At 45.1% G+C, this 23,163-nt stretch overlaps 1 protein-coding gene across 3 annotated transcripts in view; it reads right to left on the bottom strand.

The window, feature by feature from the left end:
* TOX2 (TOX high mobility group box family member 2) overlaps window positions 1–23,163 on the bottom strand; it is a 137,348-nt gene that overhangs the window by 38,045 nt on the left and 76,140 nt on the right. For all 3 annotated transcript variants that reach the window (XM_065892519.1, XM_065892521.1, XM_065892520.1), the window contains exon 3: window positions 8,704–8,949. In XM_065892519.1, the coding sequence (XP_065748591.1) occupies window positions 8,704–8,949 (246 nt within the window). The remainder of the gene's footprint in view (window positions 1–8,703; window positions 8,950–23,163) is intronic.

Here is a 23,163-nt window from a genome sequence, read left to right as displayed (position 1 = left end):
GTGGTTCTCCCACAGGGGTGATTTTGACTGGGGGCTGCTCCTAGAGGCCAGGGATGATGGGTAGAGGCCAGGGATGCTGCTAGACATCCTCCACCGCACAGAACTGCCCCCACAACAGAAACTGATCCGGCCCCCAACGCTGGTAGGTCCAAGAATTGTGAAACGCCACGCTAAAGCACCAAGGGGTGAAACATCATGGCGTCATGCTACCTTGGGCTGATTCCTTGGCTTCTCTAAGCCTCAGTTTCTGCATCTGAAAAATGGGGATAAAAATGCTGCCTACTTTAGAGGGTTATTGGGAAGAGGCAATGGCACCACATCTGTACACAGCAGGTGCTCAACAAATAGTCCTATCTTTTCCTGCTTTGAACACCCCTCAAACTTTATAGCAAACCCTTCTCAAAAGAGACAGCTTCCCTGGGTTCCAAAGAAAACTGGGACGTGGAAAAGAATATGTTTTGTTCTTTCCCGACCTTCCTCTTCGAGAAAACCATGAGTCTTATCTCTTAACGGACGTGAGCCTGTTCGTAGAGAACTAGCCCGTGTGTTGGCTTATCACTGGCCTGAGTTTTAACAGGGACTGAATTTTTATGGCTGCGTTATAAACCTTTGCAAAAACCATTTTTAAACTAAAATACGCTGACAGGTTCTTAACTACTATAGCTACTAAATTAAGCATGAGGGATGGGGGTGGTGGTGGGGTGCAAAAGGAAACAAAAGTGCCCTGAAAGAGTCAGTGGAGGTAAAATAATGTTCATTAAAAATAGAAAAACAAACACACAAAAACATCTTTTGTGTTCAACTTCATACTCGTACATCATAATGGTTCCAGTAAAAGGCCATTTCCCCCTGAGATAATAAAAGAATTGAATTTTTCCTTATCGGTCATCTATTTTTCTAGCTGAAGCTATTACTCCCGCTCTGGGGTTGCTAGGCAACAAGAAATATTAATAGCAGCTTTTATTAGCTTAGCTTTTGCAGCCGAGTACCAGAATGAGAAAATGGGAAACATAAATGTGTTACATAAATCTTTCAACCTTTCAGAGCTGGTGTTAGTCTCTGTTTTCATAATGATTTATTGAAGTGATGGTTCATTTATGAGAAAAAGGAGTACAGGATAAGAAAACGGAGCAGTCCCCTGCAGGAGTGTTTGAAAATAAATAATTATAGCAGGGGAGCAAAAGCTGTTTAAAGCCATTTTTCCGAGCTTTATGAAATGTAAAAAGACATTTCTTTCCCTTATTGCCTCTAAAAAACAGGGGGAAGGAGTTTCTTATGGACTCTGCGGAATATAAAGAAACCTCTGGACTCCGGGTCCCCCCGCCCCCGTGTAGGAGCCTCAGACGCCCATTTCGGACATAAGTACCCCACTCCCACCCCCGGAGGGAAATTAGCCAAAAACATGGCAACCAGGAAAAGTTCAGGCTGTAGAAGTCCTTGCAGACACCCTACTTTTTACTAAGATGGATCCTTCCCCTGGTCACGCAGCCAACAGGAGTTGGGTTCGGGGCCCTCACTTTCTTGGCAAGCAGTGGAACTGTCACTTTGCTGTTGCTCTCAAGCGCTGAGCCTTGACCAAGGCCCTCGTTTAGTGAATATGCCCGTTCCCTGTCCACCCCCAGCCTCTCACCTGCCCTCCCCGACACCCACCTCTTGGACCAGCCCCACGCTGGCGACTCAGTCCAACAACGGCTCCAGCAAAGCCGACCCCAGGCATGTCAGGCTGGACAAACAGAGATACCCAAACCTCATCAGTATAATGAATAAGTTAATAAATAGAGTAGCTTACATTTATTGAATGCCCACTGTGTGCCAGGCAACTGGGTACTTGCCTACATCTGATCATTGAATCCCCATAAGCTCCAACAAGGCAAGTAACACTACCTCCATTTTACATATGAAAAAACCTGAGGCGCTGGGGCGATTAACCCCTTGCTCTGGGTCACAGGGTGGAAGGTAACAAATGGTGGAACTGCAGTTTTTTTTTTTTTTTTTTTTTTTTTTTTTTTTATGCGTTACGCGGGCCTCTCACTGTTGTGGCCTCTCCCGTTGCGGAGGACAGGCTCCGGACGCGCAGGCTCAGCGGCCATGGCTCACGGGCCCAGCCGCTCCGCGGCATGTGGGATCTTCCCAGACCGGGGCACGAACCCGTGTCCCCTGCATCGGCAGGCGGATTCTCAACCACTGCGCCACCAGGGAAGCCCGGAACTGCAGTTTTGAACTTAGGTTGGCCTAACCCCAGAGCCCACGTTCCTAAATACTGGGTAATACTATACATCAAGAAAACAAAACAAAACACACACACACACACACAAAATATGATCACAAATTCCTGCCCTCCCCTGCATTCATGCCCTTCTGCAATGTGACTCTGCCATTTCTCCCTTCAAGAGGTGGGGTCTATTTCTGGACATTAGCAAATACGACACAAGCTGAGGTTTGAAGTGGTTGCACATCGGAGCCTCTTTCTTGATGCTCTTGGGAGCCCTGTGGCCATCACCATGTGAACAAGCCTAGGCCACCATGTGAGGAAAGACCTGTGACCACGTCATCCCCATTGACCCCAGCCAACTGCTGAGATGTGAACAGGGCCATCCTAGGCCACGCAGCTCCAGCCAAGCTGCAAGCTGACCGCAGAAGTCAGCCAAGCCAGTCCAGATCAAAAGAACTACCTTGCTGACCCACAGAAGCACAAGAAATAGTAAAAGTTCATTGTTTGCTTTAAGCCACTAAATGTTGGGGTAGTTTGTTACACAGCAAAAACTAACTGATTCAATTGTAAAACAATGACAACAATGAAAAACAAATCATGCATTAAGGGCAATAAAATGAATGAATAGGTTGGACTAGGCTGGGGGTGGGGGGGCGCAGGGAGAGGTGTCTCTACCGGTCCTGTGGCTCAGAAGACCAGACGACCAAAGGTTGGGGGTCTTTGGTCCCTTTTTCTTAGACTCTAGAGGGGATCCCCTGCATCTCAATTTGTGAGAATCAAATAGAGGGAGACCAAGTCTCCTGGGTGGAGAAGGAATAAGTCAGGGAAGGGAGGAGGACAGAGAGAGGAGATTGGAGGGGAAGAGTAAGAACAGAAAGAGGAGGGGGAAGGAGGTGTGGGGGGGAATGAATATAAAGGGCCTTCCCCGGTCAATACACAGGCCCTGCCCATAAGCTCTGAGCCCTGCCCCCAGGCTCCAGACCCTAAACCAGGGCTGCAGGCTCTCTCATGGGAACCACCTCCAAGGCAAGGGGGTGAAATGCAACTAAGAAACTGCCCAGCCCTCTCCCCAAAAGCCCCTCCTAGGATCCTATCCAGGAAAGACCCTTCACTTGGTATGGCCTCCAGCCCTCTCTGTGCAGGGAGAAGATCCAGCCTTGGCGAGACAATTTGGGAGAGAGCCCTAGAACACAAAGGGTCTAAAACTACCAGTCTAGCACTCAGGATTTTAATCTGAGTTGATAAGTTTTGAGCCCCCCAGGCTAGTGGCATGTGTTGCGGTGGTAGCAGGGTCTCTCCAACCCCAAACCCATATCCTTATCCAGAGTGTCACAGCTGGCAAAGCAATTATCCCCATTTTCCTGTCTGTGAGTTCACCAGAGATGGAATCCCAATCCGCATTCTATAGATGGGAAAACTGAAGCTGGGAGAGAAGTGACTTATCCAAATTCCCAGAGAAAGCGGTAAACGAGAGTCGATGCTGGAGGAGAATGTTCGAACGACGGCTGTGCGCCACCCCTGTGCTAACTGAAGCCCAAGGCTGGACCACAGAATTTTAGTGACCCACAGGGCTCATCTTAGGGAGACCCCACATTTCCCAAATCACTGGAACCCATGGCTGATTCTGCCAGAACTCACTTCCCATCGAGCCCCGTCTCCACCTGCCCAAGGCTCTCCCAGGAGTGTCTCTAGTCTCGAAAAAGGTACAGGTTCCCCAGGAACTTATCTGGGGGCATCAAGCTTTGTCCCTTCCCAGGATAATTCCTCTTCTGGGTAAGCCAGGACCGTAAGCTCGAGCATTTCCCAAGGACGACTGCAAAGTAAATTATTTCAGACTTAACAGAGGCTGCGTAATAAATTCCACTCTTCTAGTTTCTTTGGGTATTTTAGAAACTGATTTATACATACAATATCTCTCTCAAAATGAGACAATCAACACAGGATAAAATTATTGAGTTATGAAAATAGGGGTCAGATGGAGGTGCGGTGCTTTAAATTAAACTGGCAAAATATATCTTTCATACTAAATTGACTCTTTTTGTCTTGGAAATGAATGTTTAATCAGTTAAGATGCTGAAGTCGAGGGAGAAGCCTTAAGCATATTTAATTTTGTAAAAGGAGCCCGCTGCTCCTTGTATAGGACTCCCGCCGGCAGCCATACCTTTAAAGCAGAAGAGCCGACTCCCATGCATGCTGGGAGACCACGCGGGCCGGGCAGGGGACCAAAAGGAATTGGTGGCCTCTGGCATCAGAGCCAAGCGGGCTTGGCGATAATGAGAGGGCTGTCAAACACCTTGGCCTCATCCACTGCTCCAAGGACCACATCCTTGACATCTCAGCCTGTGCAGAGAGCGCCTGAGGCATCCTGGTCATTGGCGCATCCTCTGTGCCACTGGTGACCCTGCAGCCAAGCTGCCCCATCCCTTGGGCACCTGCTAAAACTGAGAGGTGCATGGTAGACAGCTGCAAATAAATTCTGGTTTTATGACCTAATAACTATGTTATACTCATTCATTCATAAAGTACATAAACTACTAGTATCAGGTCATCACTTCCTTCAGGAAGCAATAACCCCACATCTGAGCCAGCTGCCTCTTCTAGGGGGACAGAGCAACATGCACTGATTCTACCAGAGCATTTACTGCATTTTCGAAAATGGGCTCTTCACCTGTCTCTCCACCTGCACCAGGAGTTCCTCAAGGGCATTTTGTAGATCCAGAGTTCAGAACAATGCCTGGTACCTAGCTGGCTCTCAGTCAAGGCTGATCACTGTGGTTAAGTCCAAAAATGGCCTCTTCAAGACATCAGACTCTAATCCCTGGAACCTGTAAATGGTACTGTATTTGGAAAAAAGAGTCTTTGCAGATGTGATTAAGTTAAGGCTCTTGGGATGGGGAGATGATCCTAGATTATTCCTAAATGCCCTAAGTACTTAACCATCCTTATAAGAAAGGCAGAGGGAGATTTCACTGACAGAAGAGAAGGCGATGTGATGACAGGCAGAGATTGGAGTGATGCAGCCACAAGCCAAGGACAGCTGGCTATCACAAGAGGCTAGGAGAAGTATGGGATGGATTCTTTCCCAGAGTCCCTGGAGGAAGGTCACTCCTCCCGACACCTTGATCTTGGTCCAATGATACAGATTTTGGACCTCCATCTTCCAGAGCTGTGAGAGAATAAATTTCCGGGTTTTTTTTTTGCGGTATGCGGGCCTCTCACTGTTGTGGCCTCTCCCGTTGCAGAGCAACAGGCTCCGGACGCGCAGGCTCAGCGGCCATGGCTCACGGGCCCAGCCGCTCCGCGGCATGCGGGATCCTCCCGGACCGGGGCACGAACCCACGTCCCCTGCATCGGCAGGCGGACTCTCAACCACTGCGCCACCAGGGAAGCCCAATTTCCGTTGTTTTTAAGCCACCGAGTTTGTGACAATTGCTAGAGCAGCCACAGGAAACTAATACAATCACCTACCTGCTCTGAGCCGCCATTTCCTCACTGCAGTCGTTCCTGCCTCACTCGGAACTTGGGAGCATTACGTGGGATAATGTTTGTAAAGCCTCCTGCATAATGCTTAACATCCAGAGGGTGCTGACACAAATTCCAGCATCACCCACATAGCATGCACATCCATACACACAGACACACACCTTCAAGCTTCAGCTCAGACAAATTTAAAACAATTGTCTTCAAGGGTGCTTTGTCCCTCTTTGCCATATAGTCCCAATGGATGGACACGTTCTTATTTGGTTTCCTACTTGGTCCGGCAGCCTTCCCCTGGGGAAAATAGTTTGGCTTATCTTTTGTTTCACAACGAGGGAATATAAAACCCAGTGAACCCTTGAAAACTCTCACTAATGGAAGAATTAAAGCTATCTGAATTTGTGAAGCATCTTAAACATGCACTAGTTTTTAAAGAAATCTGGAAAGTGGCTACAAAGTACCTATTTGGACTGAGCCCAACAAAAGCATTTTCTAGGAGGAAGGATGGGGGGGGGTCATCTCTGATAAACAGATAATATCCTTTGTAATTATCAGAGCTATTATAACCAGGTGGCCCTACCAAGGTACCTGCGAGTATCTGCAGTCTGTTCCTTTAGGTAAATGAGACTAATGGGAAAACACTGCCATTTGGTTACAGTGGGAATTCATTTTTATGACTAATAATAACAATAGCAAACATTCCCTGATTGTTTACTCTCTGCCAGACATTTGTTAAGACTTTACATACATTATCTCAGATACACGTCACTGCAAGAAAAGAGGACTGAAGCTCAGGATGTGGGACCAGGATTAATACGGGTCCGTGGGATGCCGGAGCCCACGCATTTATCACTAGCCCACACTGTCTCCACTGACCACCAGCATCCCAGACCAGTGACACTGTGGACCAGAACTGCAGCTAGACGCACCCCTTATCCACGGCCCTCCCCAGGGTACACACCAGAGACGTCTGCAGGGCCCCGCCCCTGCCTCTGTTACCATAAATCCCAAACCAGGACGGTCTGGAATTGTGAGGTTTTTGTTAGGAAATTAGCTGGGCAAGCAGCTAAGGTAAAAGCGTTGTAACAGTGGAATTAAAACCACATGGCTGTGGAATCCGCAGGTCTCAGAGAGAGAAGGGGAAGCGGAGAACCTGCATTATTGATGGGCTCGTTCCTCAACAAATGGAGCATCAATTTCCATTGAGCACTTTAGTCAGACCCTGAACAGTATAAAATGTGGGGCTTGAGTTGGCTTCCTCCCTCCCTCCCTCTCTCCTTCTCTCCTTTTACATCTCACTAGCTTCGAAAAAACAAAAGTGACGCGGCTCTCAAAAGTATACATAGAGTATACCAGGTTTTTTTTTAAGCAAGGAGATTTGGCGGTAATAAGAGTAAACAATAAATAAATAAAATACAGTTAAGACTGTTAGACGATAAACTGTATACCTGAAGGTCCCAGGCATCTGCTAGAATTGGGCCACAAATTTGGCCATGACCTCTGAGCAGCCTCTGCAGAGATAAACATGATCCATCCAACATCATGTGATTCTGATAGGAAATCAATTTAGTGGCCCCTCCACCCCTCAATAGGTGTGTTTGTGACAAAATCAAGGACTGCTTCCTCCTGGACACAGTGGTGGGTCCGGCCATGCTGTCATGGTCCTCCCTGGAAGACCCAAACTGTCACCTGCCAGAGACATCAGGGAAGATGTTGGCTGCTGGAAGCCTTCATGCCTGCTGCGCAGATGACACTAACGATACTGCTGGAGTTCCTGGATCCAGCTATGCCTGAAACCCTTTGTCCACCCCTGGATATTTCAGTCTTTTTTCCTGCATCAGCTCATTTGAGTTTGATTACTGTCGCTTAGGAATGAACTTAAGGGTTGTGACTAGCTGTGAAGGAAAAAGCAAAAATAAACACACATCACAGTCATTCAGGAGAAGTACTAGAATTCCCTTAAGGAGATTTTCCCATTGTACAAAAAAATCTCTACTGATCTTCTATAGGTCTTGATTGTTCAAAGCAACCATGCATGCTGATGGATTTCCTTAGCATGGTATTCAGGATCTTTACGATCAGGCCCTGCTAGTTTTCACTCCTCTCTCCCTATATAGCTCCATGTCCTTTCTCTCCAGCCCAATAAAAAGAATGACCTACATGCCACTCCTAAGCACAGCATGAGGCTCCTGCCTCTTGCTTTTGTACATGCTGTTCCCTCAGCCTGGAAGGTCCTTCCCTTCCCTGGTCTGCCTGCCAAATTTCCACACATCCTCAAAACTCTAAGTCAGTAACCACCCTCCTCCCTGCTAGCTGAAGCAATACGATATTTTAAAAATAATCTGATTCTATTTATATGAAATGTGCATAATAGGCAACTATATAGTAGATCAGTGGTTGCCTAGGGCTAGATGATGGGGGAATTTGGGGATGATGGTTAAAGGGCATAAGGTTTCTTTTGGAGGTGATGAAAAGGTACTATAATAGAGTGTGTTGATGGTCACACAACTCTGTGAATATTCTAAAAGCTACCGAACCATATACTTCACATAAGTGAATTGTAAAGTAGGTGAATTATATTTCAATAATAAAGACTTTTTTTTTTTTTTGGCCACACCAAGCAGCTTGTGGGATTCTCAGTTCCCTGACCAGGAATCGAACCCAGGGCCCCTGCAGCAGAAGCACAGAGTCCTAACAGTTGGACCGCCAGGGAAGTCCCCCTCAATAAAGTCTTTAAAAAATAAAAATAAAGATGAGACTATACTATTAAAAAAATAATAAAACAAATAATACCAAGATATTATAAACTCAGCTTCAGAAATAAGTAGTGTGAGGACATAAATTTCCCTCCATGCCCACCCCCAATATTCTGCAGACCCCCATGCAAGTCACCAACCGAGCCCAGACCCTGCCCATGAGCAGAGGGTCCTCAGCAAGGCACTGGCATTCTGCTCCCCCTCAACTCCCTTTCCTGCTGTAACCAGCAGGAACAATGGCAGGTAAAAGGGACTCACCGTGGGCAGCTGGCCCGATAGCAGGTGGCTGTCCTGGGCCAGCATGTTGGACACCATGATGGCTGGGAGGTCCATGGCCTGGTAGGAGTAAGCAGGGAGCAGCCCGTTGGGCGTGAGGCCGTGGCACAGTGAGTGGTAGCCGGCTTCGTGGTCCCCCAGGTGCAGGAGGGATGGCTCAGGGAGGTTGGGAGGTGTTATTGGGGGGATCTCATAGTCTTCGTTGCTCTCATTCTGGCTGTTGTAGGTCTAAAACATCAAAAGGCATGTTGTTGAGGGTCAATGTCTTACAGCTGCAGAACAGGTTTGACAGCACCAAAAATAGCAACAATGATAACCCCTTGGCAAAGGAGAGAGGGGATGATCCCTCTGCAAGGCACACAGTCAAGATGGCCCAGTCAGACTCCTGACCCATCCCCAAATGGGTGCTTCCTCCTACTATACAGCCTGTATACAGAAACCTGCCCTCCTGGAGAATGGGGTCAGCTCCTGTTCACCTGTTCTTCTGTTTTCCCACCAGATCTGGCCCCTGCAGCCCACCATGAATCCATCTGCCCATACCCACCCATTTTACAGATGGAAAAACTCAGGTCCAAGAGGAAAGTGGCCCATGCAGGGCTAGTAGAAGAGCTGGGAGTGGAGCTGAAGTATCCTGACTCCCTGCCCCATGGTCTTCCAGGGCAGCTGGGCGACCTTCTCTTATATGTTCCCAACTGGGTCCTCTCTTGGTCTTTCTCATCTTGGTAAGTGGTAAAAACATTCCCCCAGGAGCACAGGCTATGAGCCACACTGGACACCGTCCTTTCCAAACATTATTTGTTCATTTTTCCCACCTCACTGCACTGACCAGGAAGCTCCATTACAATGCTGAATAGAAATGGTAAGAGTGGACACCCTTGCTTTTTTCCTTATCTTAAGTAGCTCAATATTTTTACCACTAAGCATGATTTGCCATAGGTTCTTACAGGTATTTTAAAACAGGTTAAGGGCATTCCTTTTTCTTTCAATCATGCATGAAATTTTAATTTTATTGAATTCCTTGTCCCTGCATCGACTGAAAGTCTCAAGTGACTTTTTCCTTGAATTCAGTTAATGTGGTAAATTGCTACACTCGGTTTTTCTAATGTGAAAACAACCCTGCATTTCTGGAATAGACCCTACTTGGTCACTTTATGCATTATTAGATTTTGATTGCTGATATTCTGTTTAGGATTTTGGCATCTAGTTCACGAGTAAGATGGGCCTATGATGTTCCTTTTTCATACTGCCTTTGTTGGGTTTTAGTACCAAGGTTATGTTAGCCCGGGGAATCATTCCTCCTTTTCTGTGCTCTGAGAGCGATTAGACCTAGGAGAAGAGTTATGTGTGAACTGCAAGACGGATCCAAGAAAACATGAAAGAGAAGTTTCAAGATATAGAGGACAAGGTGAGGGTGTCTAATGGACATCTGTTCAATCAGCCTTCTGGAGGGAGAACGGTGAGAATGGGGCTTACAACAGTCATAAAATATAATGTGTAGAGAAGGAGAAAAACATGAAACCACAACAGCATACAGAAATAAATCTTCTCACATCCTTATATTCTTTAGTAAATTAAGTATGTGTATTAAAATAGCTAGGGCAGTTGAAGCCCATTACAATATCTGGTTCTTGGTGGGTAGGCTCTCAGTAAATATTTGTTGGATGAGGTCATTGAGGGGGTGGGGATGGGTAGGATTCGAGTGGAGTTATGGTGGGAAGAAGGCCCACATGGTCTCTAAAACACCTGCTTGTCGTTAATGCCTCTCTCCTCGGGCATCTGTGAACCTCACCACAATTCCTGGGGAAGAGCCCTAGACTGCCCTTTATAGCCACAGAAACATGCTCCAAGAGGGTAGTCCCTAGCCACACTCATGCCCCCACCTTGGACCCAGAGCCCAGGCCACCTCTTGCTTACTGGCTCCCTCTGCAGGGATCCTGTGAGATTATTTCACGGGTAGGCAAACAGCAGGCCAGGAAGCAGTGACCCTGCTGGTGGCAAAGGGCATCCGGAGCCATCAGGAATAGGATCCAGTCTTCTGACGCCAAGATCTGGCTCCTTCCTACCACATGAAGTTGCTTCCGAGAGCTGGACCAAGCTCACAGGTTTGGGGACCGTCCCCTGCCCAGTTGCTCTATATGCATACAACCAAAGTTATATATCTCATACTGCACGATCTTAGCCTGTCATGGCTCTCTCTCAGCTCAGTCTCCACACTCGCACAAAGGGGGACAGGGGATGGGCTCATCCACCTTTCAAGCTCCATGGCTAAGTATACACATTAGCTGTTCTATCAATATCCATGGGATTTCAATCCAATTTGATGGGAGTCCCCCAGCTGGTGCCTGGGAGTAACAGAAGGACCAGGAGAGGGCCCAAGGAAGATCCAGTTTCTCCTGATCAAGCTTGACACGTAGGTGGAAACCACGTCCTGGTAGGTCTCAGCTCTACCAAAAACAATTTCCTTGAGCAGTTTTTTCAATCAGGGAATATAAATATCTAACATTTATTGAGCATATAGTACGTGCCAGGTGTGAGCGCTTTACAAAAGTTTAATGCATTTAATTCTCACAACATCGTTGTGAAGGATGTTCTGTTATTATACAGCCATTTTATGGATACAGAAACTAAGGCACAGAGAGGGGAATTCACCTGCGAAAGTCACACAGTTAGAAAAAGGTCTCACTCCCTCCTCCCCTAATTTACACTGTCTGCAAAGGAAGGCAACATTTTCTAGTCTGTGACTTGGATCCTGAGACTCTGGGTCCTAACAATCCTGAGAGGCAGTGCCAATCAAGGCCAAACTGAGGGCTTGGGCACCAAGAAACAGGCTTTGGTCCAGCCTTGTTATTGATGAGCTTGGGAAAGTAGCTCCTCCCACTAAAAGGTGAAGATCAAAAGCACGTTTTCTTACACAGGACCCCAATCCAATGCTCTCCCTTATTGTCTCTTACCCAGAATATAGCCCCCATTGCTAGTTACTGATCACCCAATATATGGTGGGTGTTTTATGTGCACATCATCTCTAATTATTTTTTCTCCGTAATTTCCTAGGTGTGTAACAAATGGTATGTGTCTCTAATATCCCAGCTGTGTCTACAGTGACCTCCTATGTCTCCTTAATTACAAGTGTGTGTCACCTATGATCTCCCTAATTCCCCAAGTGTGTCTAAACTGACCTGGGACATCCCTCAAATTCCCCAGGGGGGGCTACCTTGATGTGGGTGTCTCCCTAATTCCCCAGATAGGCCTGCCCTGAACTATTTCTCTTCCAGCTTTATTAAGATGTAATTGACATATAAATCTCTAATTGTTAAACACATCCTGTATTTATCCCCATTCACAGATCAAAAAAAAATCCCCATTCACATGTCAATGTAATTGACATATAAATCTCTAATTGTTAAACGCATCCTGTATTTATCCCCATTCACAGATCAAAAAAATCAAGATCTAGAGGCTTCGCCCAGGTTACAACTAGGAGGTAACTGGGTCTGATCCGTATCTTCTCATATTGCTGTGACAGTAGCAACCTCTTTAAGGACCCTCCAAGCATCAATCTCCCCCTCTGAGTCTATGTCCACTCTGCTCCCAGTGCCCATTCCTCAAATAAAGACATTCTGAACACTCCCTGCCTAAACACTAGTATGTCTCTACTGAAAAAGAGAAAGAGAGAGGTCCCTCCAAACATCTTAACATGGTCCCCAAGGGTGATGAAAATGCTTCAGATTGCATTTTGATGCATTTGGGTGCATATATGCAGGTGTTAATGTAACTTCACCTTTACGTGCATCTCTTCCAAGACAAGATACCCAAAGGTCAAATGGTATAATTTTGTGGTTAAGGATATGAATGGTACATAAGTTGGTGAAGGGAGATGGATTGCTCTAGGGAGCAGAGAGGGGAAAGGGGAGAAATACCCCCAAGAAATCAGAAATGGCTGGAGAGAAAGCACTCTGTACCCTTCTACGCCTGGCGCCTCACTAGTAAACCCCCCACCCCTGATGTGAATGCAACCATCCACCCCGTCTGCACCCTCACCAAGACAGCTGAGCAAGGCTCTGGCCAAATTTCACCAGAAATCACGCTCACCAGCTCTGCGCGGGATCTTCATCCTGCTGGGAACCGCTCCCTTCCACCTTGTTAATCTCCACGATGATTCTCCCCTCAGTAGTCCTCTAACTCCCTTTCTGCCCCTTGGCAGATGACCAGTCACCTTCTACTTCATTCACAGGGAAAACAGAAAACAGCTTCCAAAATGTCCTGACACCAGAACCACAAACCTGCCCATTTGGCACCACCTTGCCTCCTGTTTTGATGCCAGAAGAGCCATCCCTACTTCTTCCGAAGGCCAATCTCCCTACGTGTGTATGAATCGTCCTACCCCCTCCTTTCTCCCTCTGCCCCGAGGACCTTGGTCATTCCGTTAACCGTTCTTGTTCCTGGCTCTTCGGCCTCCCCTCCCTGCTGGACTGACACAGGCTCAACTCTCTGGTCTTACACACTCCCCCATCCCTCTGCAGCTGCCACCATCTCTCCTCCGGTCCACACTCATCTTCTGGAAAGGGCTGTCCTCACCCATCGGCTCCCCTCCCTTGTCTCCCATTCACTCCATAGCCCACTGCAACCTGCATTCTCTTCCCTCCATGCCCTCACCAACCAGTGAGCTCCATGGCACCAGATCCAACTGGCTTTCTTTTCCAGCCACGTCTCAATTGTCCCCTCAGCAGTGACAGTCCAACGAATGCCTTTCCTTCATCTTGCAAACATCCCTCCTTTAGCCTCCAGGACCTCGTGCTTTCAGTTATCTGCCCACCTCCTTGCTTCTCTGTCTCCAGTGTCAACTCCTTCTCTGCCAGCCACGTTGGAGTTTCTTGGGTTCAGTCCTGAGCGTCCTGCTCTTTGTGCCCTACACCTTCTCCCCAGGTGGACCTCACCCAGTCTCAGTTTCAACTTCCATCTTGATGCTGCATTTCCACCTCCAATTTTGGTCACTCATCTGAGTTCCAGATCTGAGCGTCTAAATGCCTACTCAATGCTCCCACTTGATGTCTCACAAGCATCTCAAAGTCAACATGTGCAAAGCTGCAATCACGATGCCCCTTCCCCCAACCTGCACCTGTGTCTCCCTCATCCTCCACCCAGTTAATAAAGCCACGAACTTGGGGCTTACCTTCAGTCACCCCTCAAGTCCAATGAAACTCCTCTGAAATATCTTTTAAACCTATCCATTTCCCTCCATTCACACTATCTTGGTCCAGGCCACCAGCATCTCTTACCTGGGGAACTGCAACAGCTTCCTTACTGGTCTCCCATAGCCCACTCTTGTCCCCACCAGTCCATTCCCTTCATGCAGCCAAACGGGTCTCTAGAAAGACGATCATCTCACCACATAATGACCACGCTTACAAGGCTTTGACGGCTCCCCTCTGTCCTAGTATAAGGTCCATAGAACCAAACATGGCTTGTAAGTCTTCACCTGGCCTGGCTCCCGTCACCCTTCTAGCCACAGGGACCTTTCCTGCCTCCAGGCCCTCACACAGTCTGTTCCTTCTGCTAGAATGCTTTGCCCGTCACTCGCTCTTCCTTCATCTGGCCCATTCCTACTCATCCCTCCACCATAGGTTTGGTTTAAATGTCTTCCCTGACACTGTCTAGAGTGTCATACACCCTGCATTTCTTCTTGGAAGTACTCATCAGATTTGTAGCTAACTTCTTGTATAATTATGTGTTTAATGTTTAATGTGAGTTCTGCCGGGACAGCCCTTATATGTCCTGTTTTCCAGCAACTGGCACAAAGTCAGAGCTAAATAATTAGCTGGATGGGTGAATGAGCCAGGTCCTATGGCAGGTGCCATAAGCATGCATCTCACTCGACCTTTGTGACTGCCCTGGAGGTGGCCATTACGCTGCTATGTAGCAGTAGCCATTATGTATGTAGCCATTACTGCTGCTACAGGAGGCAGTACAGTGTAAGTGGTTCAGAGCCTTGAATTCTGGCTCTGCCACATACTAGCTGTGTGGCTTTGGGCAGGTTACTTAACCTCCCTGTGCCCCAGTTTCCTCGTATGTGAAAAGAAGGTAATAACAGTATATACTGTAGGGCTTCTGCAAAGCGTAAATGAATCAACATGTGTAAATTGCTCACGACACCTCCTGACACAGAGCCAGCCTGCTCAGTGACAGTTGTTATTGCTGTTGTTATTGTCCTTGCCAGGAGTTTCAGAGACATTAAGGAACTTCCCCAAGGACACAGGACAAGTAAACAGCAGCTCACCCAGTCGGTATCCTCACTGTTTTGCCCACCGTGAATGTTCCTAACTCCTCACACCACAGGTCTGTGCAGTACAAGGTGATGTCTGGCTTCAGCCTGACCACCGAGATGGGCCAGGGGCTGACTGCCTTTAGATGGCACTCAGCCATAGGTATCATATCATCCCGGAAAGCAGAGTCCCAGGAAGCCTTCCCCAGACCCTCCCACAGCAAGACTCCCCTCCTCTCATTCCCCCTCCACAGCCTCATATGTGTTCCCCATGGCATCCTTATCGCCTGCAATGATTTGTGACTCTTTCCTTCCCTTTAGCTTGTGTCCCCTCCCCACAGACTCCACGGGGGCAGGGGTTAAGGCTGTCTTGTCACCAATGCCTAGCACACAGTAGGTGCTCAATTAGAAAGTGATGAATGAGCACATGAAATGGGAGGACGCACCAGGCTTTGGGTTTAGACTTTACCTGGGGGTTTCCATATCTGCCCCTCCCAACAGACTGGAAGTCCCTCAGTCACCCACTGTTCATGTCTGTGGACTGTCACCTTCCTCTCTACTCCCTGCACCCACAACAGGTGCTGTCACATGGCATGTGACAGTAAATGCCAAATGACTGCACGAGTCCATGCCTTTCATTTAAAAAACCAAAACCTTAACACACTGGAACCAGCCCAAATGACCAGAAGCCTTTTTCAAAAATAAGCATATGTTGCATCAAAATATTGGAATCACACAATTATGACAATTCACTTAAAGAGGCAATTAGCACACTTAAAAATAACTAAACATGCAAACACGTACATGCCTCCTCTGAATGCAATTAAATCCTAAATGCGTGACACCTGAATACCACCCCAGCCTGCTATGGATTTATACTGTGTGCCAGTCTCTGGACCCGGTATTTCCACACTCATTCTCCATTTAATCCATATGAGCTCCTCAGGGAAGTGACCGTTCTCTCCATTCTGCAGATGAAGAATATGAAGCTCAGAGAATGAAGGTGTCCCAAGTTATTCTTGGGATAACAAGAATTATTGCTGGGATTCAAGCCCATGTCTTGTGACTCTGAATCCATCATTTTCCTACACTGGGTCAGAGACCTATTCAAGACTCATATTCCTCACTTCCTCTAAGTAAGAAATGGACCACTCAGTGATGCCTAATTTGATCTCCAGCACGAGTGTCCTCATGAGAATATAGAAAGAGATGCCAAGTTGTAAGAGCTCTAGAAGCTAAAAAGATCAGCAAATCTTACAGGGAAACTTCTGTAAAGAGTTGTCTTTTCCTATCCACCCATCCTCTCTCAAACACACTCCAGGGACTTCCTTGGTGGTGCAGTGGTTAAGAATCCACCTGCCAATGCAGGGGACATGGGTTTGAGCCCTGTTCTGGGCAGATCCCACATGCCGCGGAGCAACTAAGCCCATGTGCCACAACTACTGAGCCTGAGCTCTAGAGCCCGCAAGCCACAACTACTGAGCCCGCATGCTGCAAGTAGTGAAGCCTGCATGCCTAGAGCCTGTGCTCCGCAACGAGAAGCCACCGCAAGGAGAAGCCTGCGCACCACAACGAAGAGTAGCCCCTGCTCGCCGCAACTAGAGAAAGCCCACGCGCAGCAACGAAGACCCAACACAGCCAAAAATAAATAAGTTAATTAATTAATTTTAAAAAACGCATTCCAATCACATTTTCATCCCACCATCCACCAAAACTGTCTGGCAAGGTCGCCAGTGACCTCCATGTTACTAAGTCCAATGGTCAGATCTCAGTCCCAACTGCCCACGTTGACCTTCTCAGAAGCATTTGACATACTTGGCCACCCTCCTTCTCCTGGGAATAAATTTCTTCAAGTGCTTCTAGGACACCACACATGTTGATCTTCCTAAATCACGGGGCTTTTTTTCTCCATGTCTTTTGCTGGTTCCCATTCTTTCCCTCAACCTATTAATGATGTCACAGAGCTCAGATCCCAGACCTCTTTACTAAATACACTCAGTCCTTGAGGATTTCATCTAAACTCCTGGCTTTAAATACCATCTATATGCTGCTGACACCCCAGATCATATCTCCAGACCAGACCTCTCTCCTGAACTACAGATTCATAGACCCCACTGTATTTGACACCCTTGTTTGGATTTTAATAGACATCTCAAATTTAACATGTCCAAAAGAGAACCTGTCAATCCATAGTTTTCTCCTCAGCTAATGGCAAGTCCATCCTTCCAACTGCTCAGGCCAAATGCCTTGGAGCTATCCTTTGACTCCTCTCTTTCTCTCATACCCTACACCAAATCTGTCAGGAAATCATATTCGCTCCACTTTCAGAACAGATACAAGATGGAACCTCTACAGTCCAAGCCAGCATCCTCTTCACCCTGGATGAGTGCAGTAGTCTCCTACCTGGTTTCCCTGCCTCTGCCCTTGCTTTGGTCTATTCTCATTCAGAGACCAGAATTATCCTGTTAAAATGTGAGGTCATGTCATTCCTTTGCTCACCACCCTCCAGTGGCCCCCTTCTTACTCAATTATAACAGGGTCCTCAGCAATTCCATTCCCGGGTATATATCCAAAAAATAACAAAAACCCTCATTCAAAAAGATACATGCACCCCAATGTTCATAGCAGCATTATTTACAATTGCCAAGGTATGGAAGCAACCTAAGTGTCCATCAACAGATGAATGGATAAAGAAGACGTAGCACATGTGTGTGCATATACATATACACACACACATACTACGGAATACTAGTTGGCCATAAAAAGAATGAAATTTTGCCATTTGCAGCAACATGGATGGACTTGGAGGGCATTATGTTAAGTGAAATAAGTCAGACAGAAAAGGACAGACTGTATGGTATCACTTATATATGGAATCTAAAAATACAACAAACTAGTGTATATAACAAAAAAGACCCAGACGCACAGATACAGAGAAGAAAGTAGTGGTTACCAGCGGGGAGAGGGAAGGGGGAAGGGGGAGTATAGGGGTGGGAGTGGAAAAGGGTTATTATGGGATTATATGAAACCATGTGTGTGAAACTTTTGAAAATTGTAAAGCACTGTAGAGTTTAAAGAATCTTTCATTCAATAAAAAAAGAAGAGGGTCCTTATAATGGCTACATGGTCTACTTCCCCACTCCCACGTACATCCCTTTCACCTTCCTGACATCACCTCCTAATATTCTCCTCGTTCATGCCAGTCTGGCCACACTAGGCTTGATTCTGTCTCAGAGCCTTTGCACTGGCTGTTCCCTCTCTCTAGAACATCCTCCTCTTAAATATTCACACAGCTCATTCCTTCACCCCTCAGGTCTTCACTCAAACTCCTGCTTCTCAATGAGGTTTAACCTCACCGCTCAATTTAAAGTCACAAACCATCAGCCATACTCTACTGTTCGTCTGTTTTTATCACTTGTTACTTCCTAACATCCTGTATATTGGGCTGGCCAATAAGTTCATTCAGGTTTTTCGTAAGATGTTAAGGAAAAATCTGAACGAACTTTTGGCCAACTCAATATTTTATCAGTTTATTATGTATTACCTGTCTCATCCCACTAGACGATCAGCTCCACGGAGGAGGAGATTTTCACCTGTCTTGTTCACTGCTGTATCCCCAAATTCTTCAACAGTGCCTGGCATGTCATGAGTACTCATAAAGTATTTGATGAATGAATGAATGAATAAATAAATAAACAAATGAACTACTCACCAAATGCCAGAAGAAAGAGTGGTAAGAAAATGAATGGACTGGCAAACCATGAAGATACCCCCTTCTAAGGAGAAGGCTTACTTTTGGCTGTGATCCAAGGGTAAGACACAGGTTGAATCAGTCCAGCATTCCTCCCTTCCTTAAAGTGGTGCATGAAAAACTGTTATCGACTGTCCTTTGTGGGGAGCGAGTGGGAGTGGGGAGGAAGAGGCACTGAGGCAAACAACAGGGCTAGGACATAGGGCTTTACCAACACGTGACGTCTACCATACAGACATGTGTTAGGAGGCTGCTAGAATCACCTTATTTCTCAATTCGTCCATTTGTGCTTTTCTTTCCAAATCAAATAAATAATGAGAACTCAGAGCAAAGCAATATGGCTGGGGGAGAAGGGGCATCCAGGAGACTGGCAGGTTTCTCATGCACCAATTCTAGGAATGGAAGAGTACTGGACTGGTCCAAATGACCTCTGTGGCTTGTGCTTGGGTCAGAGACGGGTGAGCCTTCTCCTGGAATTCCTAGGAGGAAAGGTCTTAATTGAACATCAAAGCCAATGACTCCTTGAGATAGGGGAATAAACAAGCAAGGGAGCAGCCTCTGGGCCTTGAGAAAGGGATGGAGAAGAAAGAATCTAAGAACATCCATTGGACCAGAAGCCTGTTGCAGTGATAAGCTTATGTTCCATGAAATTATCAGAATAAACTCATTTGCTTACCGCAATAAGTGAATCAAAAATTCAACCATAAGAAGTAACAAATACATATATATAGATAGATAGATAGATATATTCTTTTAAATAACCCTTTCTGAAGCAAATACTTAAAGCTCAAACCTAGAGAATGAAAAGAAAATCAAGAAAGGGATTCTAGAAGGAGTGGTGAGCTGAAAAACTACTACAACTTATATTAATTCCAAATTCCAAATAGCTGTTGATACTACAATTTATATTAATTCAAAATGGCTGTTGATAAGGTGACTGCAGGAATCAATGTGACTATCTTATAAGGATTCCTAAAATAGAAGAGGTGTAGGACAGAATTATAAAATTAAAAATGATCACAAACTAAAAATCGACAGGATTTTGCTAGAAGCTATGCCTTCCTTAAAGAAGACTACAAATACTGATTAGTTATTTATAGTGTAAGGAAAATTTAAGTTTAAATATTTTGTTCTAATTATTTCCACGTATTGAGTTGAAGTTCGCATAACACAAAATTAACACTTGCGTGGCATTTAGAACATTCATGTTTTGTGAACACCACCTCTATCTAGTCCCAGAATATGTTTGTCATCCCCAAAGGAAACCCCACACTTATTAAGCAGTTTCTCCCTACTCCCCTGGTCCCAACCCCTGGTAATCACCAATCTGTGTTCTGTCTCTGTGGATTCACCTATTCTGGATAGTTTCATATAAATGGAACCATACAATATGCGACCTTATGTGGCTTCTTTCGCTTAGCATAATGTTTTTGAGGTTCATCCATAATGTAGCACATATCAGTAGTTCACTCCTTTTTAATGGCTGAATAATATTCCACTATATGTGTAAACCCAATTTGTTTATCCATTCATCCACTGATGGACGTTTGCGCTGTTTCCATCTTTTAGCTACTGTGAATAGTGCTGCTATGAACAAGTTTGTACATACATTTGTTGGAGTTCCTGTATTCAGTTTTTGGGGGTATATAGCTAGGAGTGGAGTTTCTGGGTCATATGATAGTTTGATGTTTAATTTATTGAGGAACTGTCAAACTTTTTTCCACAGTGGCTGCACATTTTACAGTTCCACCAGCAACCTCTGAAGGTTCCAATTTCTCCACATCCTTGCCGCCAACACTTATGTTGCATTATTTTTATTATAGTCATCCTAGTGAGTATGAAGTGGTATCTTACAGTAGTTTTGATTCGTATTTCCCTAATGACGTTGAGTATCTTTTCGTGTGTTTTTTGCCATTTGCATATCTTCTTTGGAGAAATGTCTTGAAGTCTTTTGTCCATTTTTAAATTAGGTTGTCTTTCTGTTGCAGTATTGTAAGTGCTCTTTATATATTCCAGATACTAGACCCTTATAAGATGTATGATCTACAAATGGTTTTCTCCCATTCTCTTTCTTGATAATGCCCTTGATACACAGAAGTTTTTAATTTTCATCCATGAAAATTAATCTATTAATTCATCTATTTTTTCTTTTGTTGCTCATGCTTTTGATGTCCTATCTAAGAATCCATAGCCAAATCCAAGGTCATGAAGAGTTACTCCTATGTTTTCTTCTAAGAATTCTGTGGCTTTAGCCCTGAGACATAAGTCGTGGATCCATTTTGAAATAACTCTTGTATATGGCATGAGGTAGAGTTCAACCTCATTATTTTGCACATGGCTGTCCAACCGTCCCAGCACTGTTTGGTGAAGAGACTGTTCTTTCCCCATTGATTGGTCTTGGCACCCTGGTTGAAAATCAATTGACCACAGACGTAGGAGTCTATTTCTGGACTCTTATTTCTATTCCATTGGTCTATATATCCATCCTTATACTGTTCTATTGTGAACCACACTGTTCTGACTATTGTGCTTTTGTAGAAATTGGGAAGTGTTCTCCAACTTTGCTCTCCTTTTGCAAGATCGTTGTGGCTACTCAGGACCCACTGCAATTTCATATGAACTTGAGGATCAGCTATTCCATTTCTTCCTAAAAAGGCCGGTGGAAACTTGATAGAGATTGCACTGCATATGTAGATTGCTTGGGGAGTACCGCAATCTCATCAAAATTAAGACTTCCAATTCATGAGCACAGGATGTCTCCCCCATTTGCTAAGGTCTTCTTTAATTTCTTTCAGCAGTGTTTCATAGTTTTCACTGTTCAAGTCTTTCACCTCCATGGTTAAATTTATTCCTAAATAGTTTATTCTTTTGCATGCTGATTGTTTTCTTAGTTCTTTTTTTTTTTTTGGATTGTTCATTGCTGGTACGTGGAAACACAACTGATTTTTGAATATTGATCTTATACTCCGAAACTCTGCTGCATTCATCTATTATCTGTTTATCATAATTTTAAAGAAAAGCAGAAATTCCCCACTGCTGGAGGAACAACAGTAATAACCACAACAGATGGAAAAGAAAATAGAACCTGATCAAACCAACAAAGATCTGGAAAGAAAAAAGAACATAGAAATGAACTACGAAACATGATAGAGAACCTTCAAAAAATGACAGCATTAAGACTAAATACTAATACTCACAATAAATACAAATGATTCCAATTCTTTTATTAAAAGATAAAAAATTAATATTTTGATTAAGATAAATGAATCCAGCATATGACATTTATAACAGGCATGCGTGAAACAAAGTGACACAGAAGGTTAAAACTAAGCAGATATATCAGGCAAATAAAAAGCAGAAAGTGGCAAAATTAATAACAAGTTAAGTACCATTTGGGGCAAAAGGCATAAACGAGACTAAGAGCAATACTTAAGTTGTTAAATGACACAATCCACTAAGAAGAAATGACAGACATAAACTTATGTAGACAGATAAACCACAGGAATATAAAACGTTGAAAAACTGTGAGAAGTACAAAGCGGATTTAACCAAACCATAAACATGAAGAGATGCTAACACATGTCTTCAAAAACTGACAAATGAATCACAGAAATGAGTAAGGACAGAAGATTTGAATGACACAATTTCCTCTCTTGATTTGTCTCAAATTTAAAGAACACACATTCTTTTCAAATGTCCATGGAACACTTAAAAAACATGAGTATGTAATAACTACTCAGATAACCTCAAACTGTTCAAAAGGCAGGGATGATATAAGCCACATTCTAGGATCTAAATGCACTAACCTAGTTTCTAATTAAAAAAAAAAAAGAAGGGAGAGAAGGAGGGAGTGGAAAAACATGGAGGGAGACAGATGCTCCTGAATACTTGGGCATTTTAAAAGCAATCTTCTAAATAACTTTTGGGTTAAAGAGGAAATCACAACTGAAATTACAGACAATGAGAACACTACCTGACAAAACCTGTAAGAGGTGGACAATGGAAAATTTACAACTTTTTACCTAAGTGAATTTATTGGAAGATAAGGAAGACAAAATAGATGAATTCAGCACTCAACTCAAGAAGCGAGAAATAGAAACAAAAGAAACCAAAAGTCAGTAGAAGACTAATAAACTAGAAAACAAACTTTAGAGAAATACAGGAAAGAGATGGTTTCTTGAAAAGTCTAACAAAAGAGTAAACCACTGGGCTTCCCTGGTGGCGCAGTGGTTGAGAGTCCATCTGCCGATGCAGGGGACACGGGTTCGTGCCCCGGTCCGGGAGAATCCCACGTGCCGCACGGAGCGGCTGGGCCCGTGAGCCATGGCTGCTGAGCCTGCGCATCCGGAGCCTGTGCTCCGCAACGGGAGAGGCCACAGCAGCGAGAGGCCCGCGTACCGCAAAAAAAAAAAAAAAAAAAAAAAAAAAAAGA

Source organism: Phocoena phocoena, chromosome 15 (genome assembly GCF_963924675.1).
Source record: "Phocoena phocoena chromosome 15, mPhoPho1.1, whole genome shotgun sequence".
In the NCBI taxonomy this organism is placed as follows: domain Eukaryota; kingdom Metazoa; phylum Chordata; class Mammalia; order Artiodactyla; family Phocoenidae; genus Phocoena; species Phocoena phocoena.
This window is presented reverse-complemented; position numbering and strand designations above follow the sequence as displayed.